At 48.9% G+C, this 19,785-nt stretch overlaps 1 protein-coding gene across 1 annotated transcript in view; it reads left to right on the top strand.

Annotated features, from left to right (window-relative positions):
- Window positions 1–19,785, top strand: part of LOC144486247 (tau-tubulin kinase 1-like) — a 354,268-nt gene that overhangs the window by 132,964 nt on the left and 201,519 nt on the right. Inside the window, exons 9-10 of the mRNA XM_078204315.1 lie at window positions 16,903–17,057; window positions 18,151–18,367. Of these exons, the coding sequence (XP_078060441.1) occupies window positions 16,903–17,057; window positions 18,151–18,367 (372 nt within the window). The remainder of the gene's footprint in view (window positions 1–16,902; window positions 17,058–18,150; window positions 18,368–19,785) is intronic.

Raw genomic sequence — 19,785 nt, 5'->3', positions numbered from 1 at the left:
GAACAGTGGAGGATTTTTAAGGAGATCCTTTTCAGTTCTCAGCAAAAATATATTCCAGCAAAAAACAAGGATTGTAAGAAAAGGGAGAACCAGCCGTGGATAACGAAGGAAATAAAGGAGAGTATTAAAATAAAAACAGCTGCGTACAGAGTGGCTAAAAATAGTGGAGAAACAAATGATTGGGAAAAATTTAAGAAACAACAAAGAGAGACTAAGAAAGCGATAAAGAAAGGAAGGAGAGACTATGAAGCTAGGCTAGCAATTAATATAAAAAATGATAGTAAAAGTTTTTATAAATATATAAAAAGGAATAGAGTGGCTAGAGTGAATGTTGGACCCTTGGAGGACGAGAGGGGGGAGTTAATAGTGGGAAATGAGGACATGGCTGAGTCTTTAAATAAATTTTTTGTGTCGGTCTTCACGGTGGAGGACACAAATAGTTTGCCAAATATTAACGATAGAGGGTTGGCAGCAGGAGAAATACTTAATACAATTAATGTTACCAGAGAGGCAGTGCTGGGTAGACTAATGGGACTGAAGGTGGACAAGTCCCCGGGTCCGGATGGAATGCATCCCAGGGTATTGAAAGAAATGTCAGAGGTAATAGTGGATGCGTTAGTGATTATTTATCAAAACTCGTTGCATTCTGGGGTAGTGCCGGTTGATTGGAAAACGGCTAATGTTACGCCACTGTTTAAAAAAGGAAGGAGACAAAAGGCAGGTAACTATAGGCCAGTCAGCTTAACGTCTGTAGTAGGGAAAATGCTGGAATCCATTATTAAAGAGGAGATAGCAGGGCATCTGGATAGAAATGGTTCGATCAATCAGACGCAGCATGGATTCATGAGGGGAAAGTCGTGCTTGACGAACATGTTGGATTTTTATGAAGATGTGACTAGGGCGGTTGATGGAGGAGAACCGGTGGATGCGGTGTTTTTGGATTTCCAAAAGGCGTTTGATAAGGTGCCCCATAAAAGGCTGCTGAAGAAGATTAGGGCACACGGAGTTGGGGGTAGTGTGTTAAAGTGGATTGGGGACTGGCTATCCGACAGGAAGCAAAGAGTCGGAATAAATGGGTGTTTTTCCGGTTGGAGGAAGGTAACTAGTGGCGTGCCGCAGGGATCGGTACTCGGGCCGCAACTGTTTACCATTTATATAGATGATCTGGAGGAGGGGACGGAGTGTAGGGTAACGAAGTTTGCAGACGACACAAAGATAAGTGGAAAAGTGAATCGTGTGGAGGACGGAGAAGATCTGCAGAGAGATTTGGACAGGCTGAGTGAGTGGGCGAGGATATGGCAAATGGAGTATAACGTTGATAAATGCGAGGTTATACACTTTGGAGGAAATAATAACAAATGGGATTACTATCTCAATGGAAACAAATTAAAACATGCTACCGTGCAAAGGGACCTGGGGGTCCTTGTGCATGAGACGCAAAAGCCCAGTCTGCAGGTACAACAGGTGATCAAGAAGGCAAATGGGATGTTGGCCTATATCGCGAGGGGGATAGAATATAAAAGCAGGGATGTCTTGATGCACCTGTACGGGGCATTGGTGAGGCCGCAGCTGGAATACTGTGTGCAGTATTGGTCCCCTTATATGAGGAAGGATATATTGGCATTGGAGGGAGTGCAGAGAAGGTTCACCAGGTTGATACCGGAGATGAGGGGTTTGGATTATGAGGAGAGGCTGAGGAGATTGGGTTTGTACTCGTTGGAGTTTAGAAGGATGAGGGGGGATCTTATGGAGACTTGTAAGATAATGCGGGGGCTGGATAGGGTGGAGGCGGAGAGATTCTTTCCACTTAGTAAGGAAGTTAAAACTAGAGGACACAGCCTCAAAATAAAGGGGGGTCGGTTTAAGACAGAGTTGAGGAGGAACTTCTTCTCCCAGAGGGTGGTGAATCTCTGGAATTCTCTGCCCACTGAGGTGGTGGAGGCTACCTCGCTGAATATGTTTAAAGCGCGGATGGATGGATTCCTGATCGGTAAGGGAATTAAGGGTTATGGGGATCAGGCGGGTAAGTGGTACTGATCCACGTCAGATCAGCCATGATCTTATTGAATGGCAGGGCAGGTTCGAGGGGCTAGATGGCCTACTCCTGCTCCTATTTCTTATGTTCTTAAAAGGAGACCAAAACTGCACACAATACTCTCGGTGTGGCCTCACCAATGCCCTGTATAATTGCAACAACACATCCCTGCTCCTGTACTCGAAACCTCTCGCAATGAAGGCCAACATACCATTTGCCTTCTTTACCGCCTGCTGCACCTGCATGCTTACCTTCAGTGACTGGTGCACAAGGACACCCAGGTCCCGCTGCACACTCCCCTCTCCCAATTTACACCCATTCAGGTCGTAATCTGCCGCCTTGTTTTTGCTTCCAAAGTGAATAACCTCATATTTATCCAAATTATCCTGCATCTGCCATTGATTAGCCCACTCACCCAACCTGTCCAGATCATTCTGAAGGATCTCTGCATCAACAAAGAACAACAAAGAACAATACAGCACAGGAACAGGCCCTTCGGCCCTCCAAGCCCGCGCCGTTCCCTGGTCCAAACTAGACCATTCTTTTGTATCCCTCCATTCCCACTCCGTTCATGTGGCTGTCTAGATAAGTCTTAAACATTCCCAGTGTGTCCGCCTCCACCACCTTCCGCCCCGCCCCACCTTGAACCTATGACCCCTCGTGAACGTCACCACCGACCTGGGAAAAAGCTTCCCACCGTTCACCCTATCTATGCCTTTCATAATTTTATACACCTCTATTAGGTCACCCCTCATCCTCCGTCTTTCCAGTGAGAACAACCCCAGTTTACCCAATCTCTCCTCATAACTAAGCCCTTCCATACCAGGCAACATCCTGGTAAACCTCCTCTGTACTCTCTCTAAAGCCTCCACGTCCTTCTGGTAGTGTGGCGACCAGAACTGGACGCAGTATTCCAAATGCGGCTGAACCAACGTTCTAAACAACCGCAACATCAGACCCCAACTTTTATACTCTATGCCCCGTCCTATAAAGGCAAGCATGCCATATGCCTTCTTCACCATCACCTCCACCTGTGACGTCACCTTCAAGGATCTGTGGACTTGCACACCCAGGTCCCTCTACGTATCTACACCCTTTATGGTTCTGCCATTTATCGTATAGCTCCCCCCCTACGTTAGTTCTACCAAAATGCATCACTTCGCATTTATCTGGATTGAACTCCATCTGCCATTTCTTTGCCCAAATTTCCAGCCTATCTATATCCTTCTGTAGCCTCTGACAATGTTCCTCACTATCTGCAAGTTCAGCCATTTTCGTGTCGTCCGCAAACTTACTGATCACACCAGTTACACCACCTTCCAGATCGTTTATATAAATCACAAAAGCAGAGGTCCCAATACAGAGCCCTGCGGAACACCACTAGTCACAGGCATCCAGTCTAAAAAAGACCCTTCCACTACCACCCTCTGTCTTCTGTGACCAAGCCAGTTCTCCACCCATCTAGCCACCTCCCCCTTTATCCCATGAGATCCAACCTTTTGCACCAACCTACCATGAGGGACTTTGTCAAACGCTTTACTAAAGTCCATATAGATGACATCCACGGCCCTTCCCTCGTCAACCATTCTAGTCACTTCTTCAAAATACTCCTTCAGGTTAGTGAGGCATGACCTCCCTCTCACAAAACCATGCTGACTATCGTTAATGAGTTTATTCCTTTCTAAATGCGCATACATCCTATCTCTAAGAATCCTCTCCAACAACTTCCCTACCACGGACGTCAAGCTCACCGGCCTATAATTTCCCGGGTTATCCTTCCTACCCTTCTTAAATAACGGGACCACATTAGCTATCCTCCAATCCTCTGGGACCTCACCTGTGTCCAGTGACGAGACAAAGATTTGCGTCAGAGGCCCAGCGATTTCATCTCTCGTCTCTTTGAGCAGCCTTGGATAGATTCCATCAGGCCCTGGGGATTTGTCAGTCTTTATATTCCCTAAAAAACCTAACGCTTCCTCCCTTGTAATGGAGGTTTTCTCTAACGGGTCAACACGCCCCTCCGAGACACTCCCAGTCAACACATCCCTCCTTTGTGAATACCGACGCAAAGTATTCATTTAGGATCTCCCCTACTACTTTGGGCTCCATGCATAATTCCCCACTTTTGTCCCTGAGAGGTCCGATTTTTTTCCTGACAACCCTTTTGTTCCTAACGTATGAATAAAATGCCTTGGGATTCTCCTTAATCCTGTCTGCCAAGAACATTTCGTGACCCCTTTTTGCTCTTCTAATTCCCCGTTTGAGTTCTTTCCTACTTTCTTTGTACTCCTCCAGAGCTCCCTCCGTTTTTAGCTGCCTGGACCTAACGTACGCCTCTTTTCTTTTTGACCTTTTTGGCCCACGATGTTGTGCCGAGCTTTATCTGAAACCAAGATCAAGCTATCCCACTCCCTATCATCCTGGTGTGCTCCATGTGCCTATCCAATAACCGCTTACATGTTCCTAAAGTGTCTGACTCCACTATCACTGCAGGCAGTCCATTCCACACCCCAACCACTCTCTGCGTAAAGAACCTACCTCTGATATCCTTCCTGTATCTCCCACCACGAACCCTATAGTTATGCCCCCTTGTAATAGCTCCATCCACCCGAGGGAATAGTCTTTGAACGTTCACTCTATCTATCCCCTTCTTCATTTTATAAATCTCTATTAAGTCTCCCCTCAGCCTCCTCCGCTCCAGAGAGAACAGCCCTAGCTCCCTCAACCTTTCCTCATAAGACCTACCGTCCAAACCAGGCAGCATCCTGGTAAATCTCCTCTGCACTCTTTCCAGCGCTTCCACATTCTTCTTATAATAAGGTGACCAGAACTGCACACAATATTCCAAATGTGGACTCACCAAGGTCCTGTATAGTTGCAGCATAACCCCACTGCTCTTAAACTCCAACCCCAGTTAATAAAAGCTAACACACTATAGGCCTTCTTCACAGCTCTATAAGACCATAAGACATAGGAGTGGAAGTAAGGCCATTCGGCCCATCGAGTCCACTCCACCATTCAATCATGGTTGATTTCAACTCCATTTACCCGCTCTCTCCCCATAGCCCATAATTCCTCGAGAAATCAAGAATTTATCAATTTCTGTCTTGAAGACGCTCAACGTCTCGGCCTCCACAGCCCTCTGTGGCAATGAATTCCACAGACCCACCACTCTCTGGCTGAAGAAATTTCTCCTCATCTCTGTTCCAAAGTGACTCCCTCTTATTCTAAGGCTGTGCCCCCGCGTCCTAGTCTCCCCTGTTAATGGAAACAACTTCCCTACGTCCATCCTATCTAAGCCGTTCATTATCTTGTAAGTTTCTATCAGACCTCCCCTCAACCTCCTAAACTCCAATGAATATAATCCCACGATCCTCAGACGTTCATCGTATGTCAGGCCTACCATTCCTGGGATCATCCGTGTGAATCTCCGCTGGACCCGCTCCAGTGCCAGTATGTCCTTCCTGAGGTGTGGGGCCCAAAATTGCTCACAGTACTCCAAATGGGGCCTAACCAGTGCTTTATAAAGCCTCAGAAGTACATCCCTGCTTTTGTATTCCAAGCCTCTTGAGATAAATGACACTTGAGTGGCAACCTTCAGAGATCTGTTAATATGGACGCCAACATCTCTCTGTTCCTCCACAGTCTTCAGAACCCTACCTTTGACCCTGTAATCCACATTTAAATTAGTCCTACCAAAATGAATCACCTCACATTTATCAGGGTTAAACTCCATCTGCCATTTTTCAGCCCAGCTTTGCATCCTATCTATGCCTCTTTGCAGCCTACAACAGCCCTCCACCTCATCCACTACTCCACCAGTCTTGGTGTCATCAGCAAATTTACTGATCCACCCTTCAGCCCCCTCCTCTAAGTCATTAATAAAAATCACAAAGAGCAGAGGACCAAGCACTGATCCCTGTGGCACTCCGCTAGCAACCTGCCTCCAGTCCGAAAATTTTCCATCCACCACCACCCTCTGTCTTCGATCAGATAGCCAGTTACCTATCCAATTGGCCAACTTTCCCTCTATCCCACACCTCCTTACTTTCATCATAAGCCGACCATGGGGGACCTTATCAAACGCCTTACTAAAATCCATGTATATGACATCAACTGCCCTACCTTCATCAACACACTTAGTTACCTCCTCAAAAAATTCAATCAAATTTGTGGGGCACGACTTGCCCTTCACGAATCCATGCTGACTATCCCGGATTAATCCGCATCTTTCTAAATGGTCGTAAATCCCATCCCTCAGGACCTTTTCCATCAACTTACCAACCACCGAAGTAAGACTAACCTGCCTATAATTACCAGGGTCATTTCTATTCCCTTTCTTAAACAGAGAAACAACATTCGCCACTCTCCAGTCCTCTGGCACTATCCCTGTGGACAGTGAGGACCCAAAGTTCAAAGCCCAAGGCTCTGCAATCTCATCCCATGCCTCCCAAAGAATCCTAGGATATATTTCATCCGGCCCAGGGGACTTATCGACCTTCAGTTCATTCAAAACTGCTAGTACATCTTCCCTCCGAACATCTACTTCCTCCAGCCTTTTAGCCTGTAACACCTTCACTTCCTCAAAAACATGGCCCCTCTCCTTGGCGAACACTGAAGAAAAGTATTCGTTCATCACCTCTCCTATCTCTACTGACTCCATACACAAGTTCCCACTACTGTCCTTGACTGGCCCTAACCTCACCCTGGTCATTCTTTTATTCCTCACATAAGAGTAAAAAGCCTTGGGTGTTTTCCTTGATCCGACCCGCCAAGGACTTCTCATGCCCCCTCCTCGCTCTCCTAAGCCCCTTTTTCAGCTCATTCCTTGCTAACTTGTAACCCTCAATTGAGCCATCTGAACCTTGTTTCCTCATCCCTACATAAGCTTCCCTCTTCCTTTTCACAAGACATTCCACCTCTTTTGTGAACCATGGTTCCCTCACACTCGGCCATTTCCTCCCTGCCTGACAGGGACATACCTATCAAGGACACCCAGTATTTGTTCCTTGAAAAAGTTCCACTTTTCATTCGTGCCTTTCCCTGACAGTTTCTGTTCCCATCTTATGCCCCCTAATTCTTGCCTAATCGCATCGTAATTACCTCTCCCCCAATTGTAAACCTTGCCCTGCCGTACGGCACTATCCCTCTCCATTGCAATAACAAAAGACACCGAATTGTGGTCACTATCTCCAAAGTGCTCTCCCACAACCAAATCTAACACTTGACCTGGTTCATTTCCCAGTACCAAATCCAATGTGGCCCCACCTCTTGTCGGCCTATCCACATATTGTGTCAGGAAACCCTCCTGCACACACTGCACAAAAACTGCCCCATCCGAACTATTCGACCTACAAAGGTTCCAATCAATATTTGGAAAGTTAAAGTCCCCCATGACAATTACCCTGTGACCCCCACACATATCCATAATCTGCTTAGCAATTTCTTCCTCCACATCTCTATTGGTATTTGGGGGCCTATAGTAAACTCCTAACAACGTGACCACTCCTTTCCTATTTCTAACTTCAGCCCATATTACCTCAGTATGCAGATCCCCCTCGAAGTGCCTTTCCGCAGCCGTTAAACTATCCTTGATTAACAATGCTGCGACTCCACCTCTTTTACCAGCTTCCCTACACTTAGTGAAACATCTATACCCCGGAACGTCCAACAACCATTCCTGTCCTTGTTCTACCCACGTCTCCGTAATGGCCACAGCATCGTAGTCCCAGGTACCAATCCACGCCCCAAGTTCATCTACCTTGTTCCAGAGGCTCCTTGCATTGAAATAGACACACTTCAACACACCTTCCTGTCTACCGGTACCCACCCTTGACCTTGATACCTTCCCCAATACCTCACCACCCTCAACACTGACTTCCGGACTACAACTCCTTTTCCCACTCCCCTGACAAATTAGTTTAAACCCCCCTGAAGAGCCGTAATAAATTTCCCTCCCAGGATATTGGTTCCCCTCTGGCTCTTACTCTTTGTTTCCTCTCTGCCAACCAGTTTTCTATCCATTGGAACGACGGAGGTTGAGGGGTGACCTGACAAAGGTTTACAAGATTATGAGTGGCATGGACAGAGTGGATAGTCAGATGCTCTTTCCTAGGGTGGAAAAGTCAAGTACTCGGGGACATGGGTTTAAGGTGCGTGGGGAACAGTTTAGAGGAGATGTGCGAGTTTGGTTTTTTACAGAGGGTGGTGAACGTCTCGAACGCGCTGCCCGGGGAGGTGGTGGGAGCAGGTACGATAGCAGCATTTAACTGTACTAAGTACGGTTGCAGCAAGTCTCCTGCCAACATTCCAGGTTCAAATCCCGCCATTTGAATTCAATAAAAAAATATCTGGAATTAAGAGTCTACTGATGACCATGAAACCATGGGCAGCACGGTGGCACAGTGATTAGCACTGCTGCTTCACAGCACCAGGGACCTGGGTTCGATTCCCAGATTGGGTCACTGTCTGTGCAGAGTCTGCACATTCTCCCCGTGTCTGCGTGGGCTTCCTCCGGGTGCTCTGGTTTCCTCCCACAGTCTGAAAAGCATTCTGGTTTGGTGTATTGGCCATGCTAAATTCTCCCTCGCTGTACCCGAACAAGCGCCTGAGTGTGGCGACTAGGGGATTTTCACAGTAACTTCATTGCAGTGTTAATCTAAGCCTACTTGTGACTAATAAATAAACTTTAACCTCTTGTCGATTGTCGGACAATCCCAATGGAAAAAACCCATCTGGTTCACTACTGTCATTTAGGGAAGGAAATCTGCTGTCCTTACCCGGTCTGACCTACATGTGATTCCAGAGCCACAGCAATGCGGTTGACTCGTAACTGCCCTCTGAAATGGCCGAGCAAGACACTCGGTTGTAGCAATCGCTACAAAGTCTCAACAAAGAAATGAAACTGGACAGACCACCCGGCGTCGACTGAGGCACCGGAAAAGATAATGGCTAAACAAACAGCCCCGTCCACCCTGCAAAGTCCTCCTTACTAACATCTGGGGGCTAGTGCCAAAATTGGGAGAGCTGTCTCACAGATTAGTCGAACAACAGCCTGAGGGTAGCAGTGGGAGGGTGCGTTTCTGAATGGAGGGCTGTGACAAGTGGTGTTCCTCAGGGATCAGTGCTGGGACCTTTGCTGTTTGTAATATATATAAATGATTTGGAGGAAAATGTAACTGGATTGATGAGTAAGTTTGCAGACGACACAAAGATTGGTGGATTTGTGGATAGTGATGAGGACCATCAAGAGGATACAGCAGGATATAGATCAGTTGGAGACTTGGGCGGAGAGATGGCAGATGGAGTTTAATCCGGACAAATGTGAGGTAATGCATTTTGGAAGGTCTAATACAGATAGGAAATATACAGTAAATGGCAGAACCCTTAGGAGTATTGATAGGCAAAGGGATCTGGGTGTACAGGTACACAGGTCACTGAAAGTGGCAATGCAGGTGGAGAAGGTAGTCAAGAAGGCATTTGGCATGCTTGCCTTCATCAGCCGGGGTATTGAGTTTAAAAATTGACAAGTCATGTTGCAGCTTTATAGAACCTTAGTTAGGCCGCACGTGGAATATAGTGTTCAATTCTGATTGCCATGTTAACAGAAGGAACTGGAGGCTTTGGAGAAGGTACAGCAAAGATTTACCAGGATGTTGCCTGGTATGGAGGGCATTAGCTATGAGGAGAGGTTGGAGAAACTTGGTTTGTTCTCACTGGAGCGATGGAGGTTGAGGGGAGACCTGATAGAAGTCTACCAGATTATGAGAGGCATGGACAGAGTGGATAGTCAGAAGCTTTTTCCCAGGGTGGAAGAGTCAATTACTAGGGGGCACAGGTTTAAGGTGCGAGGGGCACGGTTTAAAGGAGATGTACGAGGCAGATTTTTTACACAAAGGGTGGTGGGTGCCTGGAACCCGTTGCCGAGGGAGGGAGTGGAAGCGGATACGGTAGTGACTTTTAAGGGGCGTTTTGATAAGTGCATGAATAGGATGGGAATAGAGGGATTATGGTCCCTGGGAGGGTAGGGGGTTTTAGTCAAGTCGGGCAGCATGGTCGGTGCAGGCTTGGAGGGCCGAAGGGCCTGTTCCTGTGCTGTAATTTTCTTTGTTCTTTGACATAGTCATTCTCATGAAATCATACCTTACAGATAACATCCCAGACACCACCATTACCATCCCTGGATATGTCCTGTCCCACCGGCAGGACAGACCCAGCAAAAGTGGTGGCACAGTGGTATACAGTCAGGAGGGAGTTTCCCTGGGAATCCTTTACATCGTCTCCGGAGCCCATGAAGTTTCATAGTTTCAGGTTAAACATGGGCAAGGAAATCTCTTACCCCGTTACCACGTATCGCCCTCCTTCAGCTAATGAATCAGTATTCCTCCTTGTTGAACAACATTTGGAGGAAGCACTGATGGTGGCAAGGGTGCAGAATGTGCTTTGGATGGGGCATTTCAATGTCCACCACCGAGTGGCTCGGCAGCAGCACGACTGATCGAGCTGGTCGGGTCCTAAAGGATATAACTGCTAGACTGGGTCTGCAGCAGGGGTGAAGGAACCAAAAAGAGGAAATAACCTACTTAACCTCATCCTTACCAATCTGCCGGCTGCAGATGCATCTGTCCATGACAGTATCGGTAAGAGTGACCACCGCACAGTCCCAGTGGAGACAAAGTCCTTGTTTAGGCCGTATTTGGTTGCCACACTACTGGAAGGATGTTGTTGCATTGTAAAGTTTATTAGTCACAAGTAAGGCTTACATTAACACTGCAATGAAGCTACTGTGAAATTTCCCTAGTCGCCACAGTCTGGCACCTAACCAGCAGATCTTTCAGAAGGTGAGTGGAAACCGGAGGAAACCACGCAGACACGGGGAGAATGTGCAAACTCCACACACACACACACTGACCCAAGCTGGGAATCGAACCTGGGGCCATGGCGCTGTGAAGCAGCAGTGCTAACCACTGTGCCACCATGGAAAGGGTGTAGAAGAGATTTGCCAGGATGGTGCCTGAGGATATGGACTATGAAGAAAGGTTGAACAAATTTTCATTGGAGCATCGGAGGATGAGGGAGGACCTGGTAGAGATTTACAAGATTGTCAGATTTGGAGAGAGTGGATAGTCAGAGTCTTTTTCCCAGAGTCAAAGGGCCAATTACTTGGGGACATAGGTTGAGAGTGAGAGGGGGAAAGTTTAAAAGAGATGTAAGGGACAAGTTTTTCACACAGAGGGTGGTGAGTGCCTGCAACGCGCTGCTGGAGGAGGTGGAAGCAGATTCTATAACAATGTTCAAGAGGCATCTGGATAGATACATGACTGGGAAGGGAATAGAGGGATAGGGACCACCGAGAGGCAAGAAAATATTAGATTAGAGAGGAATCTGTGTCAGCACAGACTTGGTGGGCTGAAGGGCCTGTTCCTGTGTTGTACTGTCCTTTGTTCTTGAAATCCTGCCTTCACATTGGGAATAACTCCATGGTGTTGTGTGGCACTATCACCGTGCTAAATGGGACAGAGTTAGAACAGATCGAGCAACTCCAGACTGGGCATCCATGAGGCACTGTGGGCCATCAACCAAACTATACTTTTTTAAAAGTAAAGTTTATTTGTTAGTCACAAGTAAGGCTTACATTAACACTGCAATGAAGATACTGTGAAATTCCACCAGTCGCCACTCTCCAGTGCTTGTTCGGGTCAATGTACCTAACCTGCACATCTTTCGACTGTGGGATGAAACCGGAGCACCCGGAGGAAACCCACGCAGAAACGGGGAGAACATGGAAACTCCGCACACTGACCCAAGCCAGGAATGGAACCTGGGTCCCTGGTGCTGTGAGGCAGCAGTGCTAACCACTCTGCCACCGCGCTGCCCCGGGTCCCTGGTGCTGTGAGACAGCAGTGCTAACCACTGTGTCACCGTGCTGCCCCGGGTCCCTGGCACTGTGAGGGAGCAGTGCTAACCACTGTGTCACCGTGCTGCCCCGGGTCCCTGGTGCTGTGAGACAGCAGTGCTAACCACTGTGTCACCGTGCTGCCCCGGGTCCCTGGTGCTGTGAAGCAGCAGTGCTAACCACTGTGTCACCGTGCTGCCCCGGGTCCCTGGTGCTGTGAAGCAGCAGTGCTAACCACTGTGTCACCGTGCTGCCCCGGGTCCCTGGTGCTGTGAAGCAGCAGTGCTAACCACTGTGTCACCGTGCTGCCCCGGGTCCCTGGTGTTGTGAAGCAGCAGTGCTAACCACTGTGTCACCGTGCTGCCCTCTCGCACAACCTGCAACCTCATGGCCCGGCATATCCCCCATCAACCAATACCATCAAGCCAGGGGATCAACCCTGGTTCAATGGAGAGTGCAGGAGGACATGCCAGGAGCAGCACCAGGCACACCTAAAACTGAGGTGTCAGCCTGGTGAAGCTACAACACAGGAATACTTGCAGGCTAAACAAGTGACAGGCAGAGCTGAGCAATCCCACAACGAACGGATCAAATCTAAGCTCTGCAGTCCTGCCACATCTAATCATGAATGGTGGTGGACAATTAAACAGCTCACTGGAGGGAGGAGGCTCCACAAATATCCCCGTCCTCAATGATTTGATTTGATTTTTCACATGTATTAGAACCATAGAAACCCTACAGTGCAGAAAGAGGCCATTCGGCCCATCGAGTCTGCACCGACCACAATCCCACCCAAGCCCTACCCCCATATCCCTACATATTTACCCGCTAATCCCTCTAACCTACGCATCTCAGGACACTAAGGGGAAATTTTAGCATGGCCAATCAACCTAACCCGCACATCTTTGGACTGTGGGAGGAAACCGGAGCACCCGGAGGAAACCCATGCAGACACGAGGAGAATGTGCAAACTCCACACAGACAGTGACCCAAGTCGGGAATTGAACCCAGGTCCCTGGAGCTGTGAAGCAGCAGTGCTAACCACTGTGCTACCGAGCCGTCCGCACGGTAGCACAGTGTATACTGTATATTATTATACAGTGAAAAGCATTGCTTCTTGTGCGTTGTACAGACAAAGCATAACGTTCATAGAGAAGGAAAGGAGAGAGTGCAGAATGTAGTATTACAGTATTAGCTAGGGTGTAGAGAAAGATCAACTTAGTGCAAGATAAGTCCATTCAAAAATCTGATGGCAGCAGGGAAGAAACTGTTCTTAAGTCAGTTGGTACGTGACCTCACATTTGTCCAGGGTGTGTGGGGTCCTTAATTATGCTGGCTGCTTTTCCAAGAGGGCGGGAAGTGTAGACAGAGTCAATGGATGGGAGGCTGGTTTGTGTGATGGACTGGGCTTCATTCACTACCCTTTGTAGTTTCATGCGGTCTTAAACAGAGCAGGAGCCATACCAAACTGTCATATAACCAGAAAGAATGCTTTCTATGGTGCATCTGTACACATAAAGCAGGATAAATCCAACCCGGCCAATTACCGCCCAATCAGTCTACTCTCGATCATCAGTAAAGTGATGGAAGGGGTCATCGACAGCGCTATCAAGCAGCACCTGCTCAGCAATAACCTGCTCAGTGACGCCCAGTTTGGGTTTCGCCAGGGTCACTCAGCTCCTGACCTCATTACAGACTTGGTTCAAACATGGACGAAAAGAGCTGAACTCCAGAGGTGAGGTGAGAGTGACTGCCCTTGACATCAAGGCTGCATTCGACCGAGTGTGGCATCAAGGAGCCCTCGTGAAACTGGGATCAATGGGATCAGGGGGCAAACTCCCCGCTGGTTGGAGTCATACCTGGTACATAGGAAGATGGTTGTGGTTGTGGAGGGTCAGTCATCTCAGCTCCAGGACATCTCTGCAGGAGCCCCTCAGGGTAGTGTCCTCGGCCCAACAATCTTCAGCTGCTTCATCAATGACCTTCCCTCCATCATAAGGTCAGAAGTGGGGATGTTCGCCGATGATTGCACAATGTTTAGCACCATTCGCCACTCCTCAGATACTGAAGCAGTCCATGTTCAAATGCAGCAAGATCTGGACAATATCCAGGCTTGGGCTGACAAGTGGCAGTAACATTCACGTCACACAAATACCAGGCAATGACCATCACCAATAAGAGACACTCTAACCACCACCCCTTGACATTCAATGGTGTTACCGTCACTGAATCCCCCACTGTCAACATCCTGGGGGTTACCATTGACCAGACACTCAACAGGACTCACCACATCAACACAGTGGCTATTAGAGCAGGTCAGAGGCTGGGAATACAGCGGCGAGTAACTCACCTCCTGACTCCCCAAAGAGTTTGTAAGGAGCATCCAGGAGGGCTTCCTGAAACAGTGTGTAGATAGTCCAACTAGGGAAGGGGCCGTACTGGACCTGGTATTGGGGAATGAGCCCAGCCAGGTGGTCGATGTTTCAGTAGGGGAGCAGTTCGGGAACAGTGACCACAATTCAGTAAGCTTTAAGGTACTGATGGATAAAGATAAGTGTAGTCTTCAAGTTAAGGTGTTAAACTGGGGGAAGGCTAATTACAACAATATTAGGCAGGAACTGAAGAATGTAGATTGGGGGCAGATGTTTGAGGGCAAATCAACATCTGGCATGTGGGAGGCTTTCAAGTGTAAGTTGATAGGGATTCAGGACCGGCACATTCCTGTAAGGATGAAGGATAAGTACAGCAAGTGTCAGGAACCTTGGATAATGAGAGATATTGTGAGCCTAGTCAAAGAGAAAAAGGAAGCATTTGTCAAGGTTAGGAGGCTGAGAACACAAGGAAAGTAGAAAGAAACTTAAGCAAGGAGTAAGGAGGGCTACAATTTTGTCTTTTAAAAGCATTTAGACAGTTACATGTATAAGATGGATATAGAGGGATATGGGCCAAATGCAGGCAATTGGGACTAGCTTATGAGTTTAAGAAAAAAGGGCAGCATAGACAAGTTGGGCCAAAGGGCCTGTTTCCATGCTGTAAACCTCTATGACTCTAAAAGGGGTCACGAAAAATCATTGGCCAGCAGGATTAAGGAAAATCCCAAGGCTTTTTATATGTATATAAAGAGCAAGAGGGTAGCCAGGGAGAGGGTTGGCCCACTCAAGGACAAGGGAGGGAATCTATGCGTGGAGCCAGAGGAAATGGGCGAGGTATTAAATGAGTACTTTGCGTCAGTATTCACCAAAGAGAAAGACTTGGTGGATGATGAGTCTGGGAAAGGGTGTGTAGATAGTTTGAGTCATGTTGAGATCAAAAAGGAGGTGGTATTAGGGTTCCTGAGAAACATTCAGGTAGACAAGACACCAGGGCCTGATGGGAGATACCCCAGAATACTGAGAGAGGCAAGGGAGGAAATTGCTGGGACCTTGAGAGAAATCTTTGTATCCTCACTGGCTGCAGGGGAGGTCATGATGTGGAGATGCCGGCGTTGGACTGGGGTAAACACAGTAAGAAGTTTAACAACACCAGGTTAAAGTCCAACAGGTTTATTTGGTAGCAAAAGCCACACAAGCTTTCGAGGCTCTAAGCCCCTTCTTCAGGTGAGTGGGAATTCTGTTCACAAACAGAGCATATAAAGACACAGACTCAATTTACATGAATAATGGTTGGAATGCGAATACTTACAACTAATCAAGTCTTTAAGAAACAAACAAAGTATCAAAACAAATTCCATTAGCCTTCTTGATTGCCACTGTACCTGCATGGTAGCTTTGTGTTTTGTGCACATGTACCCCCAAGTCCCTTTCTTGCAGCTTTTCTACATTTTAATAATACTCTTCTCCCTTCCAAAATGAAAAACTTCACATTTTTCCACATGTTCTATTTGCCACCTTTTTGCCCACTTAACCTATTAATATCTCTCTGTAAAGTGCTTGTATCCCTCTCGCAACTTGCCTTTCCACCTATTTTTGTGTTGTCTGTAAATGTGGCTACAGTACATTCGCTTCTTTTCTCCAAGTCAGTAATATATATTGTAAAGAGTTGTTGTCCCAGCACTGATCCCTGTGTGGAACCCCACTGGCTACAGGTCCCCAACCTGAAAACGAACCCCTTAACCCCACTCACTGTTCCCTGTCCATTAGCAATTCTCTATCCATGCCAATATACTACCTCTGTATGGCTGTTATGACTTAACTTTTTGTGAGATACCTTGTCGAACGCCTTCTGAAAGTGTAAATACAAGACATCTACTGGTTCCCCTCTATCCACTCAGGTTGACAATTCCTTGAAATACTCCATTTGTCAGATACAATTTCCCTTTCTTGAAGCCATGCTGACTCTGCTTGATTAGATTGTGATTTTCCAAATGTGCTGCTATCACTTCCTTCATAATTAGTTCCAATGTTTTTCCAGATGTTAGGCTAATCGGCCTATAGTTACCCGCTTTTTGCGCCTCTCCCTTGTTGAACAGGGATTTGACATTAATTCTTTAGTGTTAATGAGATGTTCGAAGTATCTTCCACAGTTTTTTTTTTAACTGGTCGGTGCAACATCGTGGGCCGAAGGGCCTGTTCTGCGCTGTAATGTTCTATGTTCTATGTTCTATAAAGGCTGATGCCAAATACCTGCGTCACTCCTCTGCCATTCCCTTTTTTCCCATAACTATCTCGCTAGATTCATTTACCAAATGGTCTATGGTCACTCTGACCTCCCTCTTCTCACCAGAAGCCCCACCACTTCCCTACCCCCAGCACTCCCCTCCCCTCACACCATGGACCCAATCTCTTTCTGACGAGGCAGAGCAGTTAAGTGCAGGTGGAAGGGAGGCGGTTGGGATGGTCAGTGGGAATAGGCAGGGAGGGGTATACCTGGGAGGGAAGTGTGGAGGAGGGGTATTGGGAGTGGTTTGTAAAGGGTTGCCTCTGTGGTTCCGTGCTGACTGCCCCCTGTCCTTTTTCTCTTTTCTCCGCTCTAGTTGATAATGTCAGTGTTAGAGAATAGCAGCAAGGAGCGGAACATCACTGAGAATGAGGCCTTCGACTGGGAGAAGGCTGGCACTGACATCCTGCTGTCCACCAGCACACCCACCCAGGCACAACTCCACACCAAGCAGACAGCTGCCATGTTTGGGTGAGTCCAAGTTTGGTGCAATTGGAGAGGGGGGCTGGATGTGCGGGAGGGGCAGGGTTCTGTGGGTGTGCGGGGGGGGGGTGGTTCTCTGGGTGTGCACTGGGGATGTGGTCCTCTGGATGTTTGAGGGGGGGGTGTTCTCTGGGTGCGCGGGGGGTGTTCTCTGGGTGCGCGGGGGGTGTTCTCTGGGTGGGCGGGGGGTGTTCTCTGGGTGCGCGGGAGGGTGTTCTCTGGGTGCGCGGGAGGGTGTTCTCTGGGTGCGCGGGGGGGTGTTCTCTGGGCGCGCGGGGGGGTGTTCTCTGGGTGCGCGGGGGGGACGGTTCTCTGAATGTATGTGCGGGGGGGTGTTCTCTGGGCGCGCGGGGGGGTGTTCTCTGGGCGCGCGGGGGGGTGTTCTCTGGGCGCGCGGGGGGGTGTTCTCTGGGCGCGCGGGGGGGTGTTCTCTGGGCGCGCGGGGGGGGTGTTCTCTGGGCGCGCGGGGGGGTGTTCTCTGGGCGCGCGGGGGGGTGTTCTCTGGGCGCGCGGGGGGGTGTTCTCTGGGCGCGCGGGGGGGTGTTCTCTGGGCGCGCGGGGGGGTGTTCTCTGGGCGCGCGGGGGGGTGTTCTCTGGGCGCGCGGGGGGGTGTTCTCTGGGCGCGCGGGGGGGTGTTCTCTGGGCGCGCGGGGGGGTGTTCTCTGGGCGCGCGGGGGGGTATTCTCTGGGCGCGCGGGGGGGTGTTCTCTGGGCGCGCGGGGGGGTGTTCTCTGGGCGCGCGGGGGGGTGTTCTCTGGGCGCGCGGGGGGGTGTTCTCTGGGCGCGCGGGGGGGTGTTCTCTGGGCGCGCGGGGGGGGTGTTCTCTGGGCGCGCGGGGGGGTGTTCTCTGGGCGCGCGGGGGGGTGTTCTCTGGGCGCGCGGGAGGAGGGTTCTCTGGGCGCGCGGGAGGGGGGTTCTCTGGGCGCGCGGGAGGGGGGTTCTCTGGGCGCGCGGGAGGGGGGTTCTCTGGGCGCGGGGGGTGTTCTCTGGGCGCGCGGGGGGTAGTTTTCAGCGGGGGGGCTGTGGAATCCTGTGTCAGGAGTCTTTGCCGATCAGTAGTGTGTGTCTGCTCCTGTTCCAGGGTGATTAACGTGACACCAGTCCCCGGTGATGTTCTCCGCGAGAATACTGATGATGTCCTCCAGGATGAACATCTGAGTGATCAGGAGAATGCTCCACCAATCCTGCCAGGGAGACCGGCTGAAAACTCTGCTCCTCCACCAAACCTGCTGTTCGAGAGCGAACCCTGGGATGAGACTGATATCAACAGGAACAAACTGAGGATTAGCATCAGCAAGGTCAGGGCAGGGTTCTGGGGGGCAGGGGGCAAAAGGGGGAGTATTATTTAAATAGTGATACATGCACACTTCCCAGTATATGTAGGGATTTGGATATCCATGTAGATCAGTCAGTGAAAGTGCAGTGGCGGGTGCAACAAGCAGTCAAGAAGGCAATGATATGTTCATTGTGGTGTGGGGCGTGGATTAGTACTTGGGACTACGATGCTGTGGCCATTACGGAGACGTGGGTAGAACAAGGACAGGAATGGTTGTTGGACGTTCCGGGGTATAGATGTTTCAGTAAGTGTAGGGAAGCTGGTAAAAGAGGTGGAGGAGTGGCATTGTTAATCAAGGATAGTTTAACGACTGCGGAAAGGCACTACGAGGGGGATCTGCACACTGAGGTAATATGGGCTGAGGTTAGAAACAGGAAAGGAGCGGTCACGTTGCTAGGAGTTTACTATAGGCCCCCAAATAGTAATAGAGATGTGGAGGAAGAAATTGCTAAGCAGATTATGGATATGTGTAGGGGTCACAGGGTAGTTGTCATGGGGGACTTTAACTTTCCAAATATTGATTGGAACCTTTGTAGGTCAAATAGTTCGGATGGGGCAGTTTTTGTGCAGTGTGTGCAGGAGGGTTTCCTGACACAATATGTGGATAGGCCGACAAGAGGTGAGGCCACATTGGATTTGGTACTGGGAAATGAACCGGGCCAAGTGTTAGATTTGGTTGTGGGAGAGCACTTTGGAGATAGTGACCACAATTCGGTGTCTTTTGTTATTGCAATGGAGAGGGATAGGGCCGTACGGCAGGGCAAGGTTTACAATTGGGGGAGAGGTAATTATGATGCGATTAGGCAAGAATTAGGGGGCATAAGTTGGGAACAGAAACTGTCAGAGAAAGGAACTAATGAAAAGTGGAACTTTTTCAAGGAACAAAAACTGGATGTCCTTGATAGGTATGTCCTTGTCAGGCAGGGAGGAAATGGCCGAGTGAGGGAACCATGGTTCACGAAAGAGGTGGAATGTCTTGTGAAAAGGAAGAGGGAAGCTTATGTAGGGATGAGGAAACAAGGTTCAGATGGCTCAATTGAGGGTTACAAGTTAGCAAGGAATGAGCTGAAAAAGGGGCTGAGGAGAGCTAGGAGGGGACACGAGAAGTCCTTGGCAGGTTGGATCAAGGAAAACCCCAAGGCGTTTTACTCTTATGTGAAGAATAAAAGAATGACCAGGGTGAGGTTAGGGCCAGTCAAGGACAGTAGTGGGAACTTGTGTATGGAGTCAGTAGAGATAGGCGAGGTGATGAATGAATACTTTTCTTCAGTGTTCACCAAGGAGAGGGGCCATGTTTTTGAGGAAGAGAAGGTGTTACAGGCTAATAGGCTGGAGGAAATAGATGTTTGGAGGGAGGATGCCCTGGCAGGTTTGAATAAA

This window comes from Mustelus asterias, unplaced genomic scaffold, assembly GCF_964213995.1.
Source record: "Mustelus asterias unplaced genomic scaffold, sMusAst1.hap1.1 HAP1_SCAFFOLD_307, whole genome shotgun sequence".
Lineage (NCBI taxonomy): Eukaryota > Metazoa > Chordata > Chondrichthyes > Carcharhiniformes > Triakidae > Mustelus > Mustelus asterias.
This window is presented reverse-complemented; position numbering and strand designations above follow the sequence as displayed.